This window comes from Girardinichthys multiradiatus, chromosome Y (assembly GCF_021462225.1).
Source record: "Girardinichthys multiradiatus isolate DD_20200921_A chromosome Y, DD_fGirMul_XY1, whole genome shotgun sequence".
Taxonomy (NCBI): domain Eukaryota; kingdom Metazoa; phylum Chordata; class Actinopteri; order Cyprinodontiformes; family Goodeidae; genus Girardinichthys; species Girardinichthys multiradiatus.
In genome coordinates, this window is record NC_061818.1 from 36,082,076 (window position 1) to 36,102,140 (window position 20,065).

Here is a 20,065-nt window from a genome sequence, read left to right on the forward strand (position 1 = left end):
TATCCACATCCACATTTCTTTGAACTTGAGTATGATATTTTTGATAACTGCAGAATAATTTTTCTTATGTTGTAAATTTGCCTTTACTATACAGTCTCTTGCTTCTCATTTTGTTATATTATATTTTACCAGGTGTGAATCTGCATGCCAGATACTTTGTTGCAGGTATACCTGAATTTCCCCACTGAAAAATAAAAATAAAATGTAAAAGTTAAAAAAAAAAAAGATTTACCCTCCTGGCCGGGGATCAAATGTGATCATCTAATGCACCGCTTTTATTCTGAAAATCCGGATGTTGCTATGTTGCTACATTTCAGCCAACTTCCGCTATCCACATTTGGCAAAATGACTCGTCTGTCACCGTTTAAAATTGCTCTTATTTTCATGGTTTTGTTCGTCGTATGCGCAGATTTTGTTTGCTGTAATAACGGCCGAAGGGTAAGAGTTAAATAAGTGATTATTCGGAATATTTTTTACAATAAGCCAAACAGGTTATTTTATTTTTGCTCAGGCTTTAGCATTAGCACTGAGGCTAAACGCAGATTTTTGTTTTTTTACTATTTTCAGGTTGGTGATCCGTTGGAGACTGAGCTGAGTGGTTTCTCTGTGCCTCTTGAGCACTCATTTGAACTCGGTGAGTAAATGTTTTAATTGTGAAGGTATATTATGTAGATCATTGCTCATGCTAATTTGCTAGATAAGCAGCCTTGTGCTCATCAAGCTAACACATTCCATCTTTTATTTTTCTAGATATGTTTATTACCCGGGGTAAATCAGGCATTATTTTCAGGCTTACCTTTGGGTTCTGTAATTTGGGCGTGTAAGAAAGTCGTTAACTTTTGTCTTTCTTTTATTTCACATTTACCTATTAAATTGATCTACACATAAATCAGAATACATTTAAGTTACTTTAATATAGCTTTGCACTTAAACTGCTTTAAATACTTTTAAAGATGTTCAAATTAGTGGACCACATAAATGAATGCCTGTATAGCTGCATGTTTGCCACTGTTATCTGTGGGGCCACCTGTAGTTTTGACAGTTTGGAGCAAACAGGTGTCTGTTAACACAATGCCGAGGTGTTAGTAATTAGCAGTTACCTTAGAGAAAGGACAGCTGTTTCCCATCAACTTGAAAGGGTTTAATGGGACAAAAAGTCCTTTATTCTGCAGTGAAAAGGATTATTTACAAGCAGACAACATTTAAGACAGCTGCTAATCTTCCCAGTAGCGGATATGACAGCAAATTCACACTAAAATTATACAACACTCAAAGAAACAAAAAATAAACCGTTTAATTTCAGACTTTACTGTTAGCCTGGTAAAAGTTCATGACTGAACAAGTATGTCTTGTTTGGAAGAGCTGAAGGAGAAAGCATCTTCTCTCTAAAAATAATATGGTGGCATGACTTTGGTTTGCAAATCTGCATCTGAACGAAAGACGAGACTTCTGGGACAATTTGTTTGGACAGACTGGACCAAAGTACCGTTGTTTGGCTATAATGCATACCACCACGTTTGGAGGAAATCAAACACAGCATATCAGCTCAAACGCCTCATGCTAACTGTCAATCACGGTGGTGAAGGGTTGATGATGATTGGTTGGGCGCCTTGCAGTCGTGGAGTCAATCATGAACCCTTTGTGTGAGTCAAATGTGTTGAGAGGCAGATAGACAGAGAGCTACCGTTTAAAAAGTAGTAGCCTAGTGAGTCTACAGAAAGTTTATTAATTGTACTGCTTGCATTTTAGTTATTTATGCTCATTGTGTATAAGGCTTTGATTTTCTTCAGATGATGTAGCAAAGTTTGAGTCTCGTGGATCGTTGCTGTTGAAAACGGGTCGGGAGCCGAGCGTCTCTCTGACTCAGAACCAGCTGTCAGAGGAGGACAGAGCCAAACTGAAGGTAAATCAGTGATCTGAAAACAGCAGACTGAATGGCCAAACCCACTGATGTTTCACAGAAATCTTTAGGCGTGGAAAATGACAAAACGTTGCTGGGAGATATATTTTTTTTAAGCGAATGGTCTTACAACAGAAACATGGATTTGTGACATGCTTGATTTGTCTCCTCAGGAAGTGGCTGCAGTCGATGGTCTCTACAGAATCAGAGTGCCTCGAGTTTTCCTGCAAGCAGACAGACAGACGGAGTGGCAGATGGAAGGTCATCTCACAGCATTTGTCAGAGCTGTATGTATTTAACTGCTCATCTTCAAAATAGGATCAAAAATGTTGCTCATTACTCAAATAAATCGAGTAGGGTTTTTTCTATTAAAGACTTTATCAAAATGGAGATTTAATTTTATGTTTGAAGACAAATGGTTCCAAGGAAATGAAGTAATCAATCTGTTTGCTTTGTGGTTCTCAGTGTGCGATGGTTGAGTCCCATCTAAGCGACGTGATCACGCTTCACAGTGACGTTTCTGGATACCTCATTGGTGTCTCCATTGTGACTTTACCTGGAGCCTGCAGAGGCACCGAGGTCGAGGACGAAGTTGATCTTGAGGTTTTCAACACCACTCTGAGCATCATTGCTCCTGTAAACGCACCAGGGTCAGTTTACCATCAGTGTTTTCTCTTTTTCTTGTTTACAGCTGATGTGAAGCTTTTTGTGATTCTCGTTTAGAGATACGTTTGTTATTTAGAAACGTTTCAGACATATTTAGTGTTTATTAACGTCTTTGTAATCAGTGTGGTTCTGATTTGGCTGCCTGATGGCTGTAGCTAAAAGATAAATATTGTTCTTGCTGTTAACTGTTAAGGTGACAGTTAGAAGACTTTTTCCCACATGTTGCTGTGAGCTGTCAGTCAGCTGGTCATAGGAGAGGAATTTCATGAAGCTACGACACTATTAAAACATTAGTTTTAACACACTTACGACACGGTTTGGAATTTGGTGTCATTGTTTTCACGTCTGAAAACTACAAAAATAGAAGCATCAGAAATATTTGTACTTTATTCTCTGTCCCATTGTCTAAAACGTATGTCCTACTTCTTTCCTTTTATACTTCCTGTGTCCTTACTCCCTTCCTTCTATACCTCCTTGTTTGCTTCCTTCCTTTCCTTGTTTTATTGTGTCTATTTTTGTTTTCTTCTTTCCTTTCCTCGTGTTCCACCTTCCTTAATTGTGTTCTCCTTCTGTCTTGTATGTCCATCCTTCTATCCTTACCTTTGTCCTTCCTTTCTGTTCCCTCCCTCCTTTGGGTGCTTCCTGTATATTTCCTCCCTCATGCCCTTCCTTCTTTCCTCACTTGTGTCCTTTCTTATTTTGTCCATGTCCTTCCTTACTTTCCTTGAGTCCTTTGTTCCTTTCCTGCTTGCTTCTCTACTTATGTTTTGTGTCCTCCTCTCTTCCATCCATCCATCCAGTTTTTTTTTTTTTTTTTCAGCTCACATATTTAAAACCTGCCCACCATTGATAGTCGACTATTAGGATCGGGATTTCACATTTTAAATTACTACAAACGCAGCTGAATCTGAAAAAGTATGTCAAAAAGTTATGAGGACCAAAACTTTACAACACACCATCGTTGTCTGGACAAATTAGCATTGTGAGGACATTTTGTCCAGGTTCTCAAAATGCAAATCGTGCTAATGCTTAGATTTAGGACTAAGATGTGAATTGATTTTAGGTTACGTTAATGGTTAGCTATGTACCCATGACCTTAGGTTTACGGTTAGGGTATAAAAACCAATAGAAAATGAATAGAAGTCAATACTACGTCCTCACAAAGATATATATATATATATATACCAAAGTGTTTGTGTGCAGATTTTGGTTTTTACTGTTTCAAGCTTTTGTTTGAAAATTTATTAATTGGATTCTTTGTCTTCCAGACCAGAGACGGCTCTGTTCCTGGAACGGATGGAGCTAGAATCTGAGAAGAAAGGGAAGAATACGCAAGAGCAGAAGTCGTTCTTTGCCAAATACGTAAGAGCATGAGGCCTCTGAAGCTGCTGATGAGGCTTGGAGGTTGAACCCGAAGTTCTGGGATGTGTTTTAACTACGCATGGGGTTGTAAAAGCTATCAGGGTTTATAATAAGGTTAATAAAACGACGGTTAATCAGGTCAAATGTTCTGGCATACCATTGTTAGAGTTTAAAGTACTGTTAATAAGAGCTCGGAAGAAAGTGACAAGGTTTTCTCTGGATCATGAAGTAACGCACGTTGCTGTGCACTGCCGGTCTGCTGGCTGACACAAAAAGCACTTGAGAACTATTAAAATTAGTGTTAATGATATATTTTCAATTTATTTATATAGCGCCAATTCACAACACGTCGTCTCAAGACACTTCACAAAAGTCAGGTTCATTTCCAATTAATCCTAATCATTGAACAGTTCAGTCAGATTCAGTTATTTATTCAAATTGGATAAAATGTTTTTCTATCTAAGGAAACCCAGCAGATTGCATCCAGTCAGTGACTTGCAGCATTCCCTCCTCCCAGATGAGCATGTAGAGACAGTGGACAGTCACTGGCGTTGACTTTGCAGCAATCCCTCATACTGAGCATGCATGTAGCGACAGTGGAGAGGAAAAACTCTCTTTTAACAGGAAGAAACCTCCAGCAGAACCAGGCTCAGTGTGAGCGGCCATCTGCCACGACCGACTCTGGGTTTGAGAGAACAGAGCAGAGACACAAAGAGAACAAAGAAGCACTGATCCAGGAGTCCTTTCTATGGGAAGGAAAAGTAAATGTTAATGAATGTAGCTCCTTTAGTCGTTTCACCTAGAAAGAAAGAACAGATAAACTCTGAGCCAGTTTTCAAGGTTAGAGTCTGAAAGAGAGCACATATAATTAGTTACAGTAAAAGCTCAGTCAATCGCCATGTCTAGGAGAGAGAAAGGGTTAAACACTAAAAGACAGGGCCATGTGGATCATCAGTAGAAAGTGAGCATTAAGTTGTTGTCAGCAGAAGCTTGGACGATTCCCCTCTCCAGAAAGGTGTCACAGGTAGACACAGAGTCAGGCCAGGTGTAGCTTCTAGGAAGAGAAAAGAGAGAACAAAGTTAAAAGCTGAAATAACAGCAAATAATGCAAAATTGGAGAGTAGTGTGAGAATGTAGTGAAGAGGGTGAAAGTGGTCATTATGTCCTCCAGCAGTCTAAGCCTATAGCAGCATAACTACAGAGATAGCTCAGGATAAACTAAGCCACTATAACTGTAAGCTTTATTAAAAAGGAAAGTTTTAAGCCTAGCCTTAAAAGTAGACAGGGTGTCTGCCTCACGGACTAAAACTGGGAGCTGGTTCCACAGGAGAGGAGCCTGATAACTAAAGGATCTGCCTCCCATTCTACTTCTAGAGACTCTAGGAACCACCAGTAAACCTGCAGTCTGAGAACAAAGTGCTCTGTTAGGAACATATGGACCAATCATATCTCTGATGTATGATGGAGCTAGATCATTAAGGGCTTTATATGTGAGGAGGAGAATTTTAAATTCTATTCTGGATTTAACAGGGAGCCAATGAAGGGAAGCTAAAATAGGAGAAATATGATTTCTCTTTTAAATTTTCATCAGAACTCTTGCTGCAGCATTTTGAATCAGCTGAAGGCTTTTAACTGCATTTTGTGGACATCCTGATAGTAAAGAATTACAATAGTCCAGCCTTGAAGTAACAAATGCATGGACTAGTTTTTCAGCGTCACTCCTGGATAGGATATTTCTAATTTTGGCAATGTTCCGGAGATGAAAGAAGGAAATCCTAGAAACCTGTTTAATATGGGATTTAAATGACATGTCCTGGTCAAAAATAACACCAACGTTTTTTACTTTATTACCGGAGGTCAATTTAATGCCATCCAGGTTAAGTGATTGACTAAGCAGTTTCTTTTTCAAAGACTCCGATCCAACGACGACAACGTCGGTCTTGTCTGAATTTAGAAGCAGAAAATTTAAAGTCATCCAAGTTTTTATATCTTCAAGACATGCTTGTAGTCTAACTGGTTGGGTTCATCAGGATTTATGGATAAGTAAAGCTGAGTATCATCAGCGTAACAGTGAAAATTTATCCTATGCTGCCTGATAATTTGACCTATTGGAAGCATATATATAGTAAAGAGAATTGGCCCAAGTACTGAGCCCTGTGGTACTCCACAATTAACCCTGGAGTTTAAAGATGATTTATCATTTACATGAACAAACTGGAATCTGTCAGACAGATAAGATTTAAACCAGCCTACCGCTGTTCCCCTGATTCCTACAGCATATTCCAGCCTTTCTAAGAGAATTTTGTGATCGACTGGATCAAATGCATCACTGAGATCTAACAGAACCAGAACAGACACAAGTCCATTATCTGAGGCCATAAGAATATCATTAGTGACTTTCAGCTGAGTTGTTTCAGTGCTATGATGAGCTCTGAAGCCTGACTGAAACTCTTCAAACAGGTCATTGTTGTGTAAATGTTCACACATTTGATTAGCAACTATTTTCTCAAGAATTTTAGATAAGAATGGAAGATTGGATATAGGTCTGTAATTTTTCAAGTCATCTCGATCAAGCGAAGATTTCTTAAGTAAAGGTTTAATTACAGCTAACTTAAAAGCTCGTGGTACATATCCATTTACTAAGGATAGGTTATTTTTTCAGGTAGATTTTCACAAGTCTTTGTATCAAAATGCCAAGAAATAAATGTTATAGTTTACACCAATACATCAACATGTTATTTTAGCAGCGGTGGGAACATTTGTTTTACTTTTCTTCTTTTAAATAAAAGGGATTCATTCATTTTCTATGTTCTTGTTTTAAAACTTTGGTAATACCTTGAAACCGTGATTCCATCTTATTCTTCTTCAAAATGTCTTTCCCGTGTGGAGCTCGTGCAATGAAAGAGAAAGCATGAAACACATGAAGTGTTTTTGGCTGAAATAATAAAATGCTTTCTGTTTTTGGTTCTTAAGGCCATCTTATTAATCTGGGCTTCCATGGCACTCAAACAAAAACAAAAGATTTTAAAACCAGCTTTGAGCTGCAACATTTTCCTTCACTTGTTTTTTTTAATTATTTCACTTCTTTCACAATTAAATTTAAAGAAAACAGACATGTTTGTTTGTCTGCTACATTTTGTAGTAAGGTTTTTCACTGGGGTCACATTCGTGTGGTCCGGATCGACTCGGTACTGTGTCCTCTCGCTTGGCTCGTCTGGATTCTGTTCGTGTTGTTCTATGCTGTGTTTGTGCCCTGCTCTGTGTCCAGTGACTGTGTGTTGCTGTGTTCCAGTGGTATTTGATACTGGGAGGTGCCATCTTCCTCATGCTCACCAATTCGGCACAGCCCCCAGCAGGGGGCGGCAGAGAGCAGAGCTGATTCCCACTGAAGTACAGTTTCCTTACTTGTGGCTCATTCTGTCCTTCCTCTTCTTCTCCTCTTCCTGCTCCTCCTCCTCTCTCTGTTTACTTATCAGCCAGACTAACTGAAACAATCTGGAGTTTTTCACTTCCTTCTTCTTTTTTCTCTATGAAGCCTTCTCAGACGTCGAATACCAAATAATTGTTTTGGCTGATAGTTTCTAAAAATGAATTGAATCCCAACATTTAGAAAATTAGTAAAGCTCAAATGTGTTTGGTGTTTGACCTTGAGACCTCGACTATGTAGTCTCTCACCCTCCTGAAGAACGTTAACATTTTCTTCTCTTCTGCTGAGAAAAAAATTTGACCTAATCTGGGATGAAATAAATCAACAACTTTTTCCAAATACATTCAAGTGATGACAGTTAATTCTCATTATTTAAATTATGAATTGTTGTAGTTAGTTATGTATCTTTCATTTCATTTTATGTTCTGCAGTGGATGTACATCGTGCCTCTCGTTCTTTTCCTGATGATGTCTGGTGCCCAGGACCAATCAGGAGGCGGCGCTGGCGGTGGTGCAGCCAACGGAGGAGGTCGATGATCAACAGTGGTGTTTATTTTTTTTCCTGGTAACGCTCACCAAACAATAATGCTCAGATTTGACCTGCTGTACATAATCCTATTTAAGGAAGATAAATATTTGTTGTGCATCTTAAACCTGTACAGTAAAAAGGAGACATTGTGACCCGCAGACGACTGCACTTTTATTACTAATGTGAGAAATAAAGTATTTATTACTTTACTTGTTTGGGTTTTTTGCTTGAATCAACAAAAACAAACAAAAAAAACGATGTTAGTCTGTTTTCTAGAGACTTTAATGTAACGTCATGAAGATGTCATCTTCAGGACGATGCTGTTCCAACACGAAGAAGGTTTTTAAGATTCACATTTAAATGGTTGTTTTTCAATATAAGTCTCAGTTCAGGTGTTGTCAGCCTGTTTTAAACATGCAGTTGTGCAGCCTATGTCTAAAACAAAAAACCTAAGCTTGACTCATCTGTTGTTTCACATTTAGGCCCATTTCAAACCTTCCTATCAGAAATTCTGGAGAGCAAAGTTATTTGTGCAGCTGCAGAGCTTTTTAATTTCACACAATATTCTTGAAAAGTTTTGGTCTCTTTTTAAAGCTCTTCAAAGCTCTTTGAATCTCACCACAGTGTTCACTCTCACTTAAACAGTCAGGAGCACCAAGCTAAATTTCTGAGGTTTAAACAGTTGGAAAAACAAGCTATCCTAGTGTGTCTCCAAGTTGACTTCATTGGGACCATTTTTGAATGACAGCTAACTGGATCTGTCTCTGTATTTTAGGCATGAGTCAACCTCCCAGCATCACAATCCCTGTGTCAACATTACATCACCTCATTTTCCTGTGTCCAGCTGTTTTTAGTCCACACCTCTAACTGTGAGGAACATCCTTTTATTTTTGGGAGGCTCAGTGTTAAGCTTCAGCAGCGTCTGTTCTGATCATCAGAAAGATCCTTCTCAGAATGACTCGCCCTGTTCCTTATGCTCCTCCGTGACGGTTTTCGTTCCCGGCTTCTGCTGCCTGCTTGAAAAACATGAGCTATAGGGCTGCACAACAAGCTGAGAGAAAGAGATTTGGACTGGAATGAACTTCTCTCTGTAAAGAAAATTTAAAACAGAGGATGAAGTTTGGGTATTTATGCAGTTAAATTGTTTGTTGTATGTTTCTCCTAGAATGGTTTGAAGGAATTTCTTAAGCAAAGATGTTTGTCTAAATGCCTTTAAGATTAGAAAAATGACAAACTAAGCCAAAAACGGAATAAGTATGTGGAAAAACCAACTACCCCTTTAATGTAGTGGCTTGTAGATTAAGTTTAACCTTTAAAAGCAATATCTTTCAATAACCATCTTCTGTATAACCTTATCAGTGTCATCATTGCTGAGGAATTTGAGGCCACTTTGTTTTTACAATGTTGCTTCATTTCATTGAGTTTTCTGCTCCATGTCCCCCCACATCATTTTTATCCAGCTGAGGACTGGGTTTTGACTGGGCCGTTGCAATCCTCTAATGCTTTTCGTTTTTCACTTGTGAAAAATTCTAATGATGGACTTCTCCTAGATTGACGTGCAGCAACAGTTGCTCCCCTAGGGTAATTGTGGATTTTGTAAACGCACCCCTGCATCCCGGGAAGCAAATATTTAAGTCAGTTTTTCTGCAGACTTGAGAACTTAATATCTGCACACATTTTAAGGTCATTAGATAACAAAAGATAAATAGTGTGACTTGAGATGTAGAGAAAGGCGAGAGACATGCAGGCTGCTGCTTGCAAAGCAGCAGGGTGTCATAAATCACTGTTGCATGGAGACCAATGTCAGCATTTGTCAGACTGACCCCCCTAATACACACCTCTCATTTGACATCTCATGCTTAGGAGGCAGTTTGAAGGTTTATGTTTCACTGAAAGTGGGGAAGGGGGGTTAATTTGGCCTGTCGTTTTCACGCTATAAATCTGCCCATGTTGACTACAGAGTTTAGTTGGAGCTGATCTGAGATTTACAAATAGTATCTGAGCTTTATTAGACCAACCTCACGCTGAAAGCTATGAAGTTGCTTAAAGATCAGTAATGAACTATTGTTCGTTCACTCAAACTAAAAACCAGGTTTTATTTTAAGAAAAGTCACCCAAAACATTTTACCCAGAGTAGAAATTAAAGCTAACAAATCAAAAATTGGCTACAGAACTACTGGGTATTGCATCAGATTTAGTAAAAGTCACAAACTATTTTGCAGTTAAAAAAAGGGTGAGGGTCAAACTTTGCTCAGTTTCTATTGCTACACCATGAGCTGAGTTTTAATTAGTCTAAAGCTTGATCATGCTGCTGCAGATGAGAGCTGTGGGTTAGATAGAAAGTGTTGAGATATTTCCAGTCTTAACTTAAGAAGTTACTTCAAATAAAATCCTGACATAATATTCAGCAAATTATTTAAAATGTAGAAAAAACTCTAAAAGATTATTTTACACTTAAACACTGACTCTAAAACACTGTTTTACTTCAATAAAGTTAGTCCCCAGTCTGACCCCTGGGTTTAGACTTAAAAGTCCAAAATACTGGACATCAAATTATGAATTTGAATTATAAGATTTAATCAACCTGATCAAAAAACCCAAAATTATTCTGATATAGAAGATTAAAAAATAAGATTTAAATCCACAGGGTGGTCGGACACTCCCTTAGAGATAGGGTGAGGAGCTCTGAGTAGAGCCGCTGCTCCTCCACATCGAGAGGTCCGCTCCCCTGGACGCCTCCCTCAGGATGTGTTTAAGGCATGTCCCACAGGGAGGAGGCCCAGGACACGCTTGAGGGACTATGTCTCTCAGCTGTCCTGGAAATGCCTCGGGCTTCCCCCGGAGGAGCTGGAGGAGGTGTCTAATAAGATGATTGTCAATAGGAGCAACTTCTTGAGTTAAAAATAGACATAAAACTTCTTACATGCCTATTAAAATAACTATTAACTATAATCGATACGGTTATTAAAATTATTAGAAACATTGCTCTCCTCCTTGAACCGCCACCTTAACGTGGTGGAGGGGTTTGAGTGCTTGAATGATCCTAGAGGCTATGTTGTCTGGGGCTTAAATGCCCCTGGTAGGGTCTCCCATGGCAAACAGGCTCTAGGTGACGGGTCAGACAAAGAGCGGTTCAAGAACCCCTCATGGCGACTCCGAAATCGAGGCACGTGACGTCGCCCGGTACGGCGGGGCCGGGGTCCCACTCTGGAACCAGGCCTGGGGTCGGGACTCGTCGGAGAGCGCCTGGTGGCTGGGTTGCTCCTCGCGGGACCCGGCCGGGCCAAGCCCGAACGAGAGATGCGAGACCATCCCCCAGTGGGCCCACCACCTGCAGGGGGAATCGTGAAGGACCGGTGCAAAAGAGGATTGGGCGGCGGACGAAGGTGGAGACCTCGGCGGCCCGATTTCCGGATGCTTAGAATGGCTCTAGGGACGTGGAATGTCACCTCGCTGGGGGGGAAGGAGCCTGAGCTTGTGCGGGAGGTTGAGAGATATCGACTAGAAATAGTCGGGCTCGCCTCCACGCACAGCGTGGGCTCTGGAACCCATCTCCTCGAGAGGGGTTGGACTCTCTTCTACTCCCCGTGGGAGTGGCCCACGGGGAGAGGCGGCGGGCTGGGGTGGGTTTGCTTGTCGCCCCCCCAGCTCAGCCGTCTAGTGTTGGGGTTTACCCCAGTGGATGAGAGGGTCGCATCCCTGTGCCTTCGGGTTGGGGAGAGGTCTCTGACTATCATTTCAGCCTACGGGCCGAGTGGTAGTGCAGAGTACACGGCCTTCTTGGCATCCCTGTCGGGGGGGCTGGATAGTGCCCCTCCCAGGGACTCCATTATTCTGCTGGGGGACTTCAACGCCCACGTGGGAAACGACAGTGACACCTGGAGAGGCGTGATCGGGAGGAATGGCCTCCCCGATCTGAATCCGAGCGGTGTTTTGTTATTGGACTTCTGTGCTAGTCACAGATTGTCCATAATGAACACCATGTTCAAACATAAGGGTGTCCATCAGTGCACTTGGCACCAATGATTGACTTTGTTGTCGTATCATCAGACCTTCGGCGGCATGTTTTAGACACTTGGGTGAAGAGAGGGGCTGAGCTGTCCACTGATCACCACCTGGTGGTGAGTTGGATCCGCTGGGGGAGGAGAAAGCCGGACAGACTTGGCAGGCCCAAGTGCATAGTGAGGGTCTGCTGGGAACGTCTGGCGGACCCCTTGGCCAGGGATGTATTCAACTCTCACCTCCGAGAGAGCTTTGACCAGATTCCGAGGGATGTTGGAGACATAGAGTCCGAGTGGACCATGTTTTCCGCATCTATTGTCGATGCTACTGCCCGTAGCTGCGGCCGTACGGTCTGCGGTTCTTGTCGCGGCGGCAATTCCCGAACCCGATGGTGGACACCGGCAATAAGGGATGCTGTCAAGCTGAAGAAGGAGTCCTATCGGCTGTGGTTGGCTTGTGGGACTCCTGAGGCGGCTGACGGGTACCGTGGGGCCAAGCGTGCCGCGGCCCCACGATTCTGGCAAACCGTCTGGCGCCTCAGGAGGGGGAAGCAGTGCTTCGCCAACACTGTTTATAGTGGGGGTGGGGAGCTGCTGACCTCGACTGGGGACATTATCGGGCGGTGGAAGGAGTACTTCGAGGATCTCCTCAATCCTGCCATCACGCATTCCCTGGTGGAAACAGAGGCTGGGGACTCGGGGTTGGACTCTTTCATCACCTAGGCTGAAGTCACCGAGGTGGTTAAAAAGCTCCGCGGTGGCAAAGCTTCGGGGGTGGATGAGATCCGCCCTGAGTACCTCAAGTCTTTGGATGTTGCGGGGCTGTCATGGTTGACACGCCTCTTCAACATTGCGTGGCGGACGGGGACAGTGCCTCTGGATTGGCAGACTGGGGTGGTGGTCCCCCTACCTAAGAAGGGTCACCGGAGGGTGTGTTCCAACTACAGGGGGCTCACACTCCTCAGCCTCCCTGGTAAAGTCTACGCCAGGGTATTGGAGAGGAGAGTCTGGCCGATAGTCAAACCCCGGCTTCAGGAGGAGCAGTGTGGTTTTTGTCCCGGCCGTGGAACACTGGACCAGCTCTATACCCTCTACAGGGTACTTGAGGGTTCATGGGAGTTTGCCCAACCGGTCCACGTGTGTTTTGTGGACCTGGAGAAAGCATTCGACTGTGTCCCTCGTGATGCCCTGTGGGGGGCGCTCCAGGAATATGGAATCGGGGGCCCTTTACTAGGGGCCATCCAATCTCTGTACAAGCGGAGCAGGAGTTTGGTTCGCATTGCCGGCACTAAGTCGGGCCTGTTCCCATGTTGGACTCCTGCAGGGCTGCCCTTTGTCACCGGTCCTGTTCATAACTTTTATGGACTGGAGGGGGTCTGGTTTGGGGACCAGAGGATTTCGTCTCTTCTTTTTGCAGATGACGTGGTCCTGATGGCCCCCTCTAGTCAAGACCTACAGCACACACTGGCGCGGTTCTCAGCTGAGTGTGAAGCGGCTGGGATGAAGATCAGCTCCTCCAAGTCAGAGGCCATGGTACTCGACTGGAAAACGGGGGCTTGTCCTCTTCAGGTTGGAGGGGAGTTCCTGCCTCAAGTGGAGGAGTTCAAGTATCTCGGGGTCTTGTTCACGAGTGAGGGAAGAATGGAGTGGGAGATCGACAGACGAATCAATGCGGCTGCCGCAGTAATGAGGGCGCTGTGCCGGTCCGTTGTTGTGAAGAGAGAGCTGAGCCGAAAAGTGAAGCTCTCGATTTACCGGTCGGTCTACGTTCCTACCCTCATCTATGGCCATGAACTTTGGGTCATGACCGAAAGAACGAGATCCCGGATACAAGCGGCTGAAATGAGCTTCCTCCGCAGGGTGGCCAGGCACTCCCTTAGAGATAGGGTGAGGAGCTCGGCCATCCGGGAGGGGCTCGGAGTAGAGCCGCTACTCCACATCGAGAGGAGCCAGTTGAGGTGGCTCGGGCATCTATACCGGATGCCTCCTGGACGCTTTCCTCGGGAGGTGTACCAGGCACGTCCCACTGGGAGGAGGCCCAGGGGACGGCCCAGGACACGCTGGAGGGACTATGTCTCTCGGCTGGCCTGGGAACGCCTTGGGCTCCCCCCGGAGGAGCTGGAGGAGGTATCTGAGGAGAGGGACGTCTGAGCATCTCTGCTGAGTCTGCTGCCTCCGTGACCCAGTCCCGGATAAGCGGAAGACGACGAGTACGAGTAGAAAAATTGCGTATTTTAATGGACGTTTAGCAATTCTATAGTGCATCCTTTTTAATATGTTATGCAAATTAGGGTTTTACTATTAAATCAGGGATTGACTGTACTAAAGAAAACACTTGATTAACCGATCAACATCTGCCTGACCCGCTCTGCAGCATACATTGGTGTGATAGCACAATGCCATGATGGAAAGACATCAGCATTGACCATTGAGAAGCAGCAGTTGCTGCTGGTCACTCTCTGGGAGGGGTTTAAAGACCCTTTTCAGACTATTTCAAGCTCGTCAGTTGAGAATGAGACAGATTATTCACCAGTGGAAAACATTTATGACAGCTGCTAATCTACCCAGGAGTGGACTCCTTCTCAGACTCTACAGGCCTCCGTTAGCATGTTAAATGTCAAAGTTCAACAAGGGAGAGGTACAAAAAGACTGTAAGGAGTATGGGTTGAAGAAAAAGCATCTTCTTATCCTTTGGACAGATGAGTCCAAAGTTGAGGTCTTTGGTCACAATTAGCAATATCATGTTTTAAGAAAACCAAAAACAGCATGTCAGCATAAATATTCTGTTAAGTATGGAAGGGGAGGGCTGATGGTCTGGGTTTGTTTTGCATCCACAGAACCTCTACACCTTGCAGTCATTGAGTGGACCATTTGCTTTCCAAAGTATCTTAGGTTCAAACATGGCCAGCAGGACCATTGATCACAGTAGCAAATCTACAGCAGAATGGCCAAAAAACTAAAACAATTAAAGTCTTGCAACGGCCAAGTCAAAGTCCAGACCTTAACCTGATTGAGATACTGTGCGGAGAGATCTAAAGAGAGCTGTGCAAAAATAAATACCTCTTGACCTTAATGAAGGAAGGATGTTAAACTTTTGTCCAAGTGAGACAATGTGGGACGCAGTACAACATGCACTGAGAAAAGGCCAGGCGATCCATAACCAACTGGAACATCTGGCCTACCAACAACTGAATCTGTTTCACTTAAAATGTGTTTAAAAAACACTAAAAGACAAGTGAGAAGGTGAGTCTGTCTTGTTAGTCATGTGAGAAAGAAAATACAAGACATCTTATTGAAAGCCTATTAAAAGCATTGCAGCAGGCCTCCTTCGCCTTCCACACATTGTATTCCCCTGCGTGCAGCGATGTCTTTCACCAGGGCCTGATGATATTAACACGTAATAAAGTAGGGGTGTTTAAGGTTATGCAGCAACCAGTCTGGGCGGAAAAGTTCACTGTGATTGTTGAGTGTGTAATCCAGCTCCCATAAGGCTCCGACACAAAACAGCTTGAACTAAATTGCTGACAGCAGTGAGAAGCTGGTGTTGAGATCTCTTTTCATGCCTCACATGGAGGGCATGTTATAATTAAAATGATTCCTCTTATGGTAAACAAGGCACCTTCTGATGAAGCCCAGAAAACGGGCCCAACAACAATCAGGTTTGTTGTTGCCGGGTAATAAATTGGTGTTTTGCTCCTCCATATTTTTCATTTCTAAGTTTGTGCTTTACTTTTTATTCCAAATGTTTCCACAGGTCCAGAATGTAGTCACGAATTGTCAGTTTTATTTGATCATAAATTAATAAAAACAAAGGAGGAAGCATAATGCAATTTTTGTCTATGACAGAATTACATCTAAAGGTGCTTTAGATATTTTACACAACACTTTTATGCTTCGCTACTCATCAGATTGTGACAGTCCTACAATCTCCAGGACCTCCGCGACCATTGGAATGTCGCTGGATCACAACAAATTTGAAAAACGTAATTCAGTGTGAAGGCAGCAATGATGCTACTGTTTGCTTTGAACTAATCAGTTCTCCCTTTAAATATGGGGGGTTTCTGCACCTTCACCATCAGCTTCAGTCTTGCTTCAGAAGAGAAAAAACATTGGCATTTTCATTAACGTTTGGACAAGTGTAGACAGAAGGAATCCTCCACATAATGTCTTAAGTCTCTGTATTTTGCAGTGAGCCCTTTAAGTTAATCACACTGTGGCTCCGAACCCTAGTTTAGTTTTTTCACTGTGACTATTATAAAGTTATGTTATAAACCCTACTGGTGGTTGCTTATGCATGTTTCTTCTCCTCTCTCATCCTCACCAAATATAACACCAGGACTTCTCTTTGATAGTGTCACACATGCATTTGGACTTCCCCCTGAAAAACTCAGATTTCCTGTTGTCTCTTAGCAATCACCCTATATGTGCAATTTGGATATGTATGCAATTCTCCCTATGTGGGAGCAATATTCCATGGGAAGCTGAACTTATTTGAGTAAGTGGCCTGATTCATTGACATAAAGATTGCTGATTGGTGACAATCTCGAGGTTGTGGCCTTGGCATAGACCCAGCATTCCCAGTCTTGCTTCACGTTCTTTGATCACCAATCTACACCTACAGTATGTGCATGGGCCACGTGTTACATGATAAGGTACCACTGCTGCTACCAGACCCCAACACGCTCCACCTACATCCCAGACATGCAGACACTATGAAAATGAACCTCCACTGTATCACATCAAAGCTTTATTTGATTCTGTGCGTTCTAATTTCTTCTCCATCTTTTGGTTTTACTCCTTTTAAAGAGTCTGAAGTCCAATGAGTTTTAAATACTCTCGATAGAAGCAGATCTGCAGATCCTGAAAGGCTTGACCCACTTTTTCTTAAGGATGCTGCTGATGTTATTGCAGAACCATTTATTTTAACTTTTAATTTATCTCTTGCCACCAATGTGATTCCAGAAACATGGAAAGCCGGTGATCCAGACCAATTTCTAAATTGTGTTTTCCTAGCTACAGTCCTGTAAAAGCTTTTTTTAGATTTAAATGACATTGTGTCACACCATCAGTCTGGTTTTAAAAAGAAGCACAGCTTTTGAATCTTTAGATGATAAGAAATATTGCGCTGCTCTGTTTACTGATCTCTTGAAAGCCTTCATCCCTTTAGACTATAATATCCTTGTCAACAGGCTTTCAGAAATTGGATTGTCTAACCAGGTTGTGGGCTGGTTCAGAAACTACTTGTCTGACAGAATGTGGTGGGTCCAGTTTAGAATATAGTATCTAGGTATCATTGCCAATTATCACTGCTGTGCCTAAATCAAAACTTGGTTTCTTCTTTAGGAACAAGTCTTGTTTTTCTCAGCAAGTTAGAGATTATTTAATAACATCAATGTTTAGACCTCTACTGGATTATGGAGACATGTTTTTGATGCATCTGAGCAGTATTTAAAGATGTTAGACTCTGTATATCACTGGGAACTGCATTGTATCACTGGCTGTGGTCACCGTGTCCACTGTTGTCTCTGCTGCTGGTCATCCTTTATTGTCCATCTGCAGACGCTCTCAATGGCTGCTCTTCGTCCATAAATATATATTGAGGCTACTTCCTTTTTATGTGACAACCTTTCTTATAAGGTTTTGATTATTACTTGTCTGTTCCAAGAGTGAGAACTGTTGGGGAACTCGAGGCACTGGTAAAAGACTGCAAACAGGAGATACTTGCTTTTAAGTATGTCTTATATTTTTAACTTATTTTATTTTTGACCTTTTCTGCCTTATTTTATCATGAATGTACTTGTTTGTATTGTAGCTATAAATCATGTGTTTTTTCCCGGTCCCTCTTGAAAAATTTATTTTATTCTCAATGACTTTTTTTTACCATGTTGAATAAAGGTTAAATAAAATAAATAAAAAAGTGAGATGTTTTCATATAATACACTAGCTGTTTTCAGCTCCATCCATCCTACCATCAGTTAATCATCCCCAAGGAATGGTCTGAAGTATTCACACCCCTTGAATTAATTTACAATTTGTCATTTTACAACCTCAGACTTCATTATATTTTATAAGGATTTTATATGATCAACACAAACTAGAGTATAATTGCGAAGTGGAAGAAAATAATACAAGATTTTCAAAATCTTTTATAAATACAATTATGAAAAGTGTTGCATGTATTTGTATTGTTCTTCTTAAGTCAATACTTTATCGAACCACCTTTCGCTGCGATTCGAGCTGCATGTCTTTTGGGTTGTCTCTATCAGCTTATAGATCTACTAACCGGAAATTGTATCCATTCTTCTTTCCAAAAGCTCAGGCTCAGTCAGATTGGATGAAGAACATCTGTTAACGTAAATTTTGAAGTCTTAGCACAGATTCTTAATCGGTATTAGATTTGGACTTTGACTGGGCCATGCATATCCTTTGATGTAAACCATTTCATTGTAGCTCTGGCTGTATGTTTAGAGTCATTGTCCTGCTGGAAGGTAAACTTCTTCTCAAGTCTAACTGGTTTCCTTCCAAGATTGTCCTGTATTTAGCTCCATCCATCCTACCATCAACTCTGACCAGCTTGCCCACAGCATGATGCTGCTACCACCATGTTTCACAAAGGGATAAAGAGCAATAGGTGTGAAAGTTACATTTTTGTCTCATCTGACAAGAAGACCTTCTTCCACATGTTTGCTGAGTCTCCTACATGCCTTTTAGCAAACTGCAAACTGGACTTCTGAAGGCTTTCTTTAAACAGTGATTTTCCTATTGCATTAATAACAGACTACAGATTCTCCTACCTGAGCTGTGGATCTCTACAGCGCCTCTAGAAATATCATGATCTTCTTGACTGCTTCTCTGATTAAGGCTGTCTTTTCCTGACCTGTGAGTTAAGGTGGACGTCCATGTCTTGGTAGGTCGGCAGTTGGTCCATCCTCTCTCCATGTTCAGATGATGAAGCAGGGCTCTGTGGGATGGTTCAAAGTTTGGGATGTCGTTGTAGAACCTAACCCTGCTTTAAACTTCTCCACAACTTTCTCCCTGACCTGCTTGCTGTGTTCCTTGGTCTTCATGATGCTGTTTGTTCTCTAATGTTTTTTAACAAACCTCTGAGGCCTTCGGAGAGCAGTTGTATTGTTTACTGAGAATAAATTACAAACAGGTGAAGTAGTTTTTACTTATTAGGTGACTTGAGTTATTTTAGAGACATCTGTGTTAAAGGGGCAAAATCCTAATGCTTGACACATTTGTGAATTTTCATTAGTTCAGGTGGTTGTACGTTGTTCATTTAAACAGAGAGGTACTCTGTGTAAATGTACGTTCTTCTTATTGCTGTTCGTAAGTGCTACGCTTAAAGCCGGTCCTTTATAATCCTGATCCAGCACCAACATACATCTCTAATCCTTGTAAGTGCGGTTTCTCCCTAAAACAGAATTAAAATCATGCCAGGCCCACCAGACTTTTTGTTTGGAAATGAAAATACTTTAAAGTAATCTGTGAGGAATGCCTTTAAACTCTAAGTATTCTATTTGATAAGAGCACTAAATCTGTCACAGTTACACATTTTCAATCAGAAATGCTAGAAATGCTCATCGCCCAACCCCCAAACTTGTCCCTGTTCTTGGAAAAAGTAAAAATATACGCTACATGGTTAAGATAAGGCAGAAAGCTGATCTACAGCACTCCACAAACAGGACAATCCACCTGGAAGGTGGAGACCAGCATCCAGCTGTTGACTCCACTATAACATCTACTCACATTTGCACCTCCAGTTTGGTACACTTTGTCCCCAGTTATGTACCAGGGCACACCAGCAGCAGCTACTGATTGATGGGATCTAGGACCGATGACAGCTCCCTGGTGTGAAGCTGGCTTCGTTCTCACATAGTGACGGCTCACCCGCTACAAACAGAAAACAACCCCATAACCCACCGGCTGGAGTCAGGATCAGTTTAATAGTTAGCGGCCATTTTTTCTCAGTTAAAAGGACTCCAAAGGTCACAAGGCTGCAGATTTGTTCCCTCATTTGTCATAAGAAAAACACAATCTTATCATTTCATTAATATGATCCATTTGTGTACCTCCTAAACATGCTCAGGCAATGTGGATGCAAACTTGCTAGAATGGTAGGGATGTCCTCCGTACTTCCGTCTGATTCCCATTAGAAAGGATCACGAGTGTCATGTG

At 42.2% G+C, this 20,065-nt stretch overlaps 1 protein-coding gene across 2 annotated transcripts; it reads left to right on the top strand.

The window, feature by feature from the left end:
• The first annotated feature begins 299 nt into the window (after positions 1-299).
• Positions 300-8,092, top strand: LOC124863852 (ER membrane protein complex subunit 10-like). Of its 2 annotated transcripts, XM_047358378.1 has the most exons (8): positions 300-438; positions 568-634; positions 1,791-1,903; positions 2,074-2,187; positions 2,366-2,550; positions 3,835-3,928; positions 7,221-7,318; positions 7,787-8,092. In XM_047358378.1, the coding sequence occupies exons 1-7, from the start codon at positions 301-303 to the stop codon at positions 7,305-7,307; spliced, it is 798 nt and encodes a 265-aa protein (XP_047214334.1). In that variant the 5' UTR covers position 300; the 3' UTR covers positions 7,308-7,318; positions 7,787-8,092. The 2 variants fall into 2 exon arrangements, with proteins under 2 accessions (XP_047214334.1, XP_047214333.1); XM_047358377.1 differs by lacking the exon at positions 7,221-7,318.
• Positions 8,093-20,065: the final 11,973 nt, after the last annotated feature.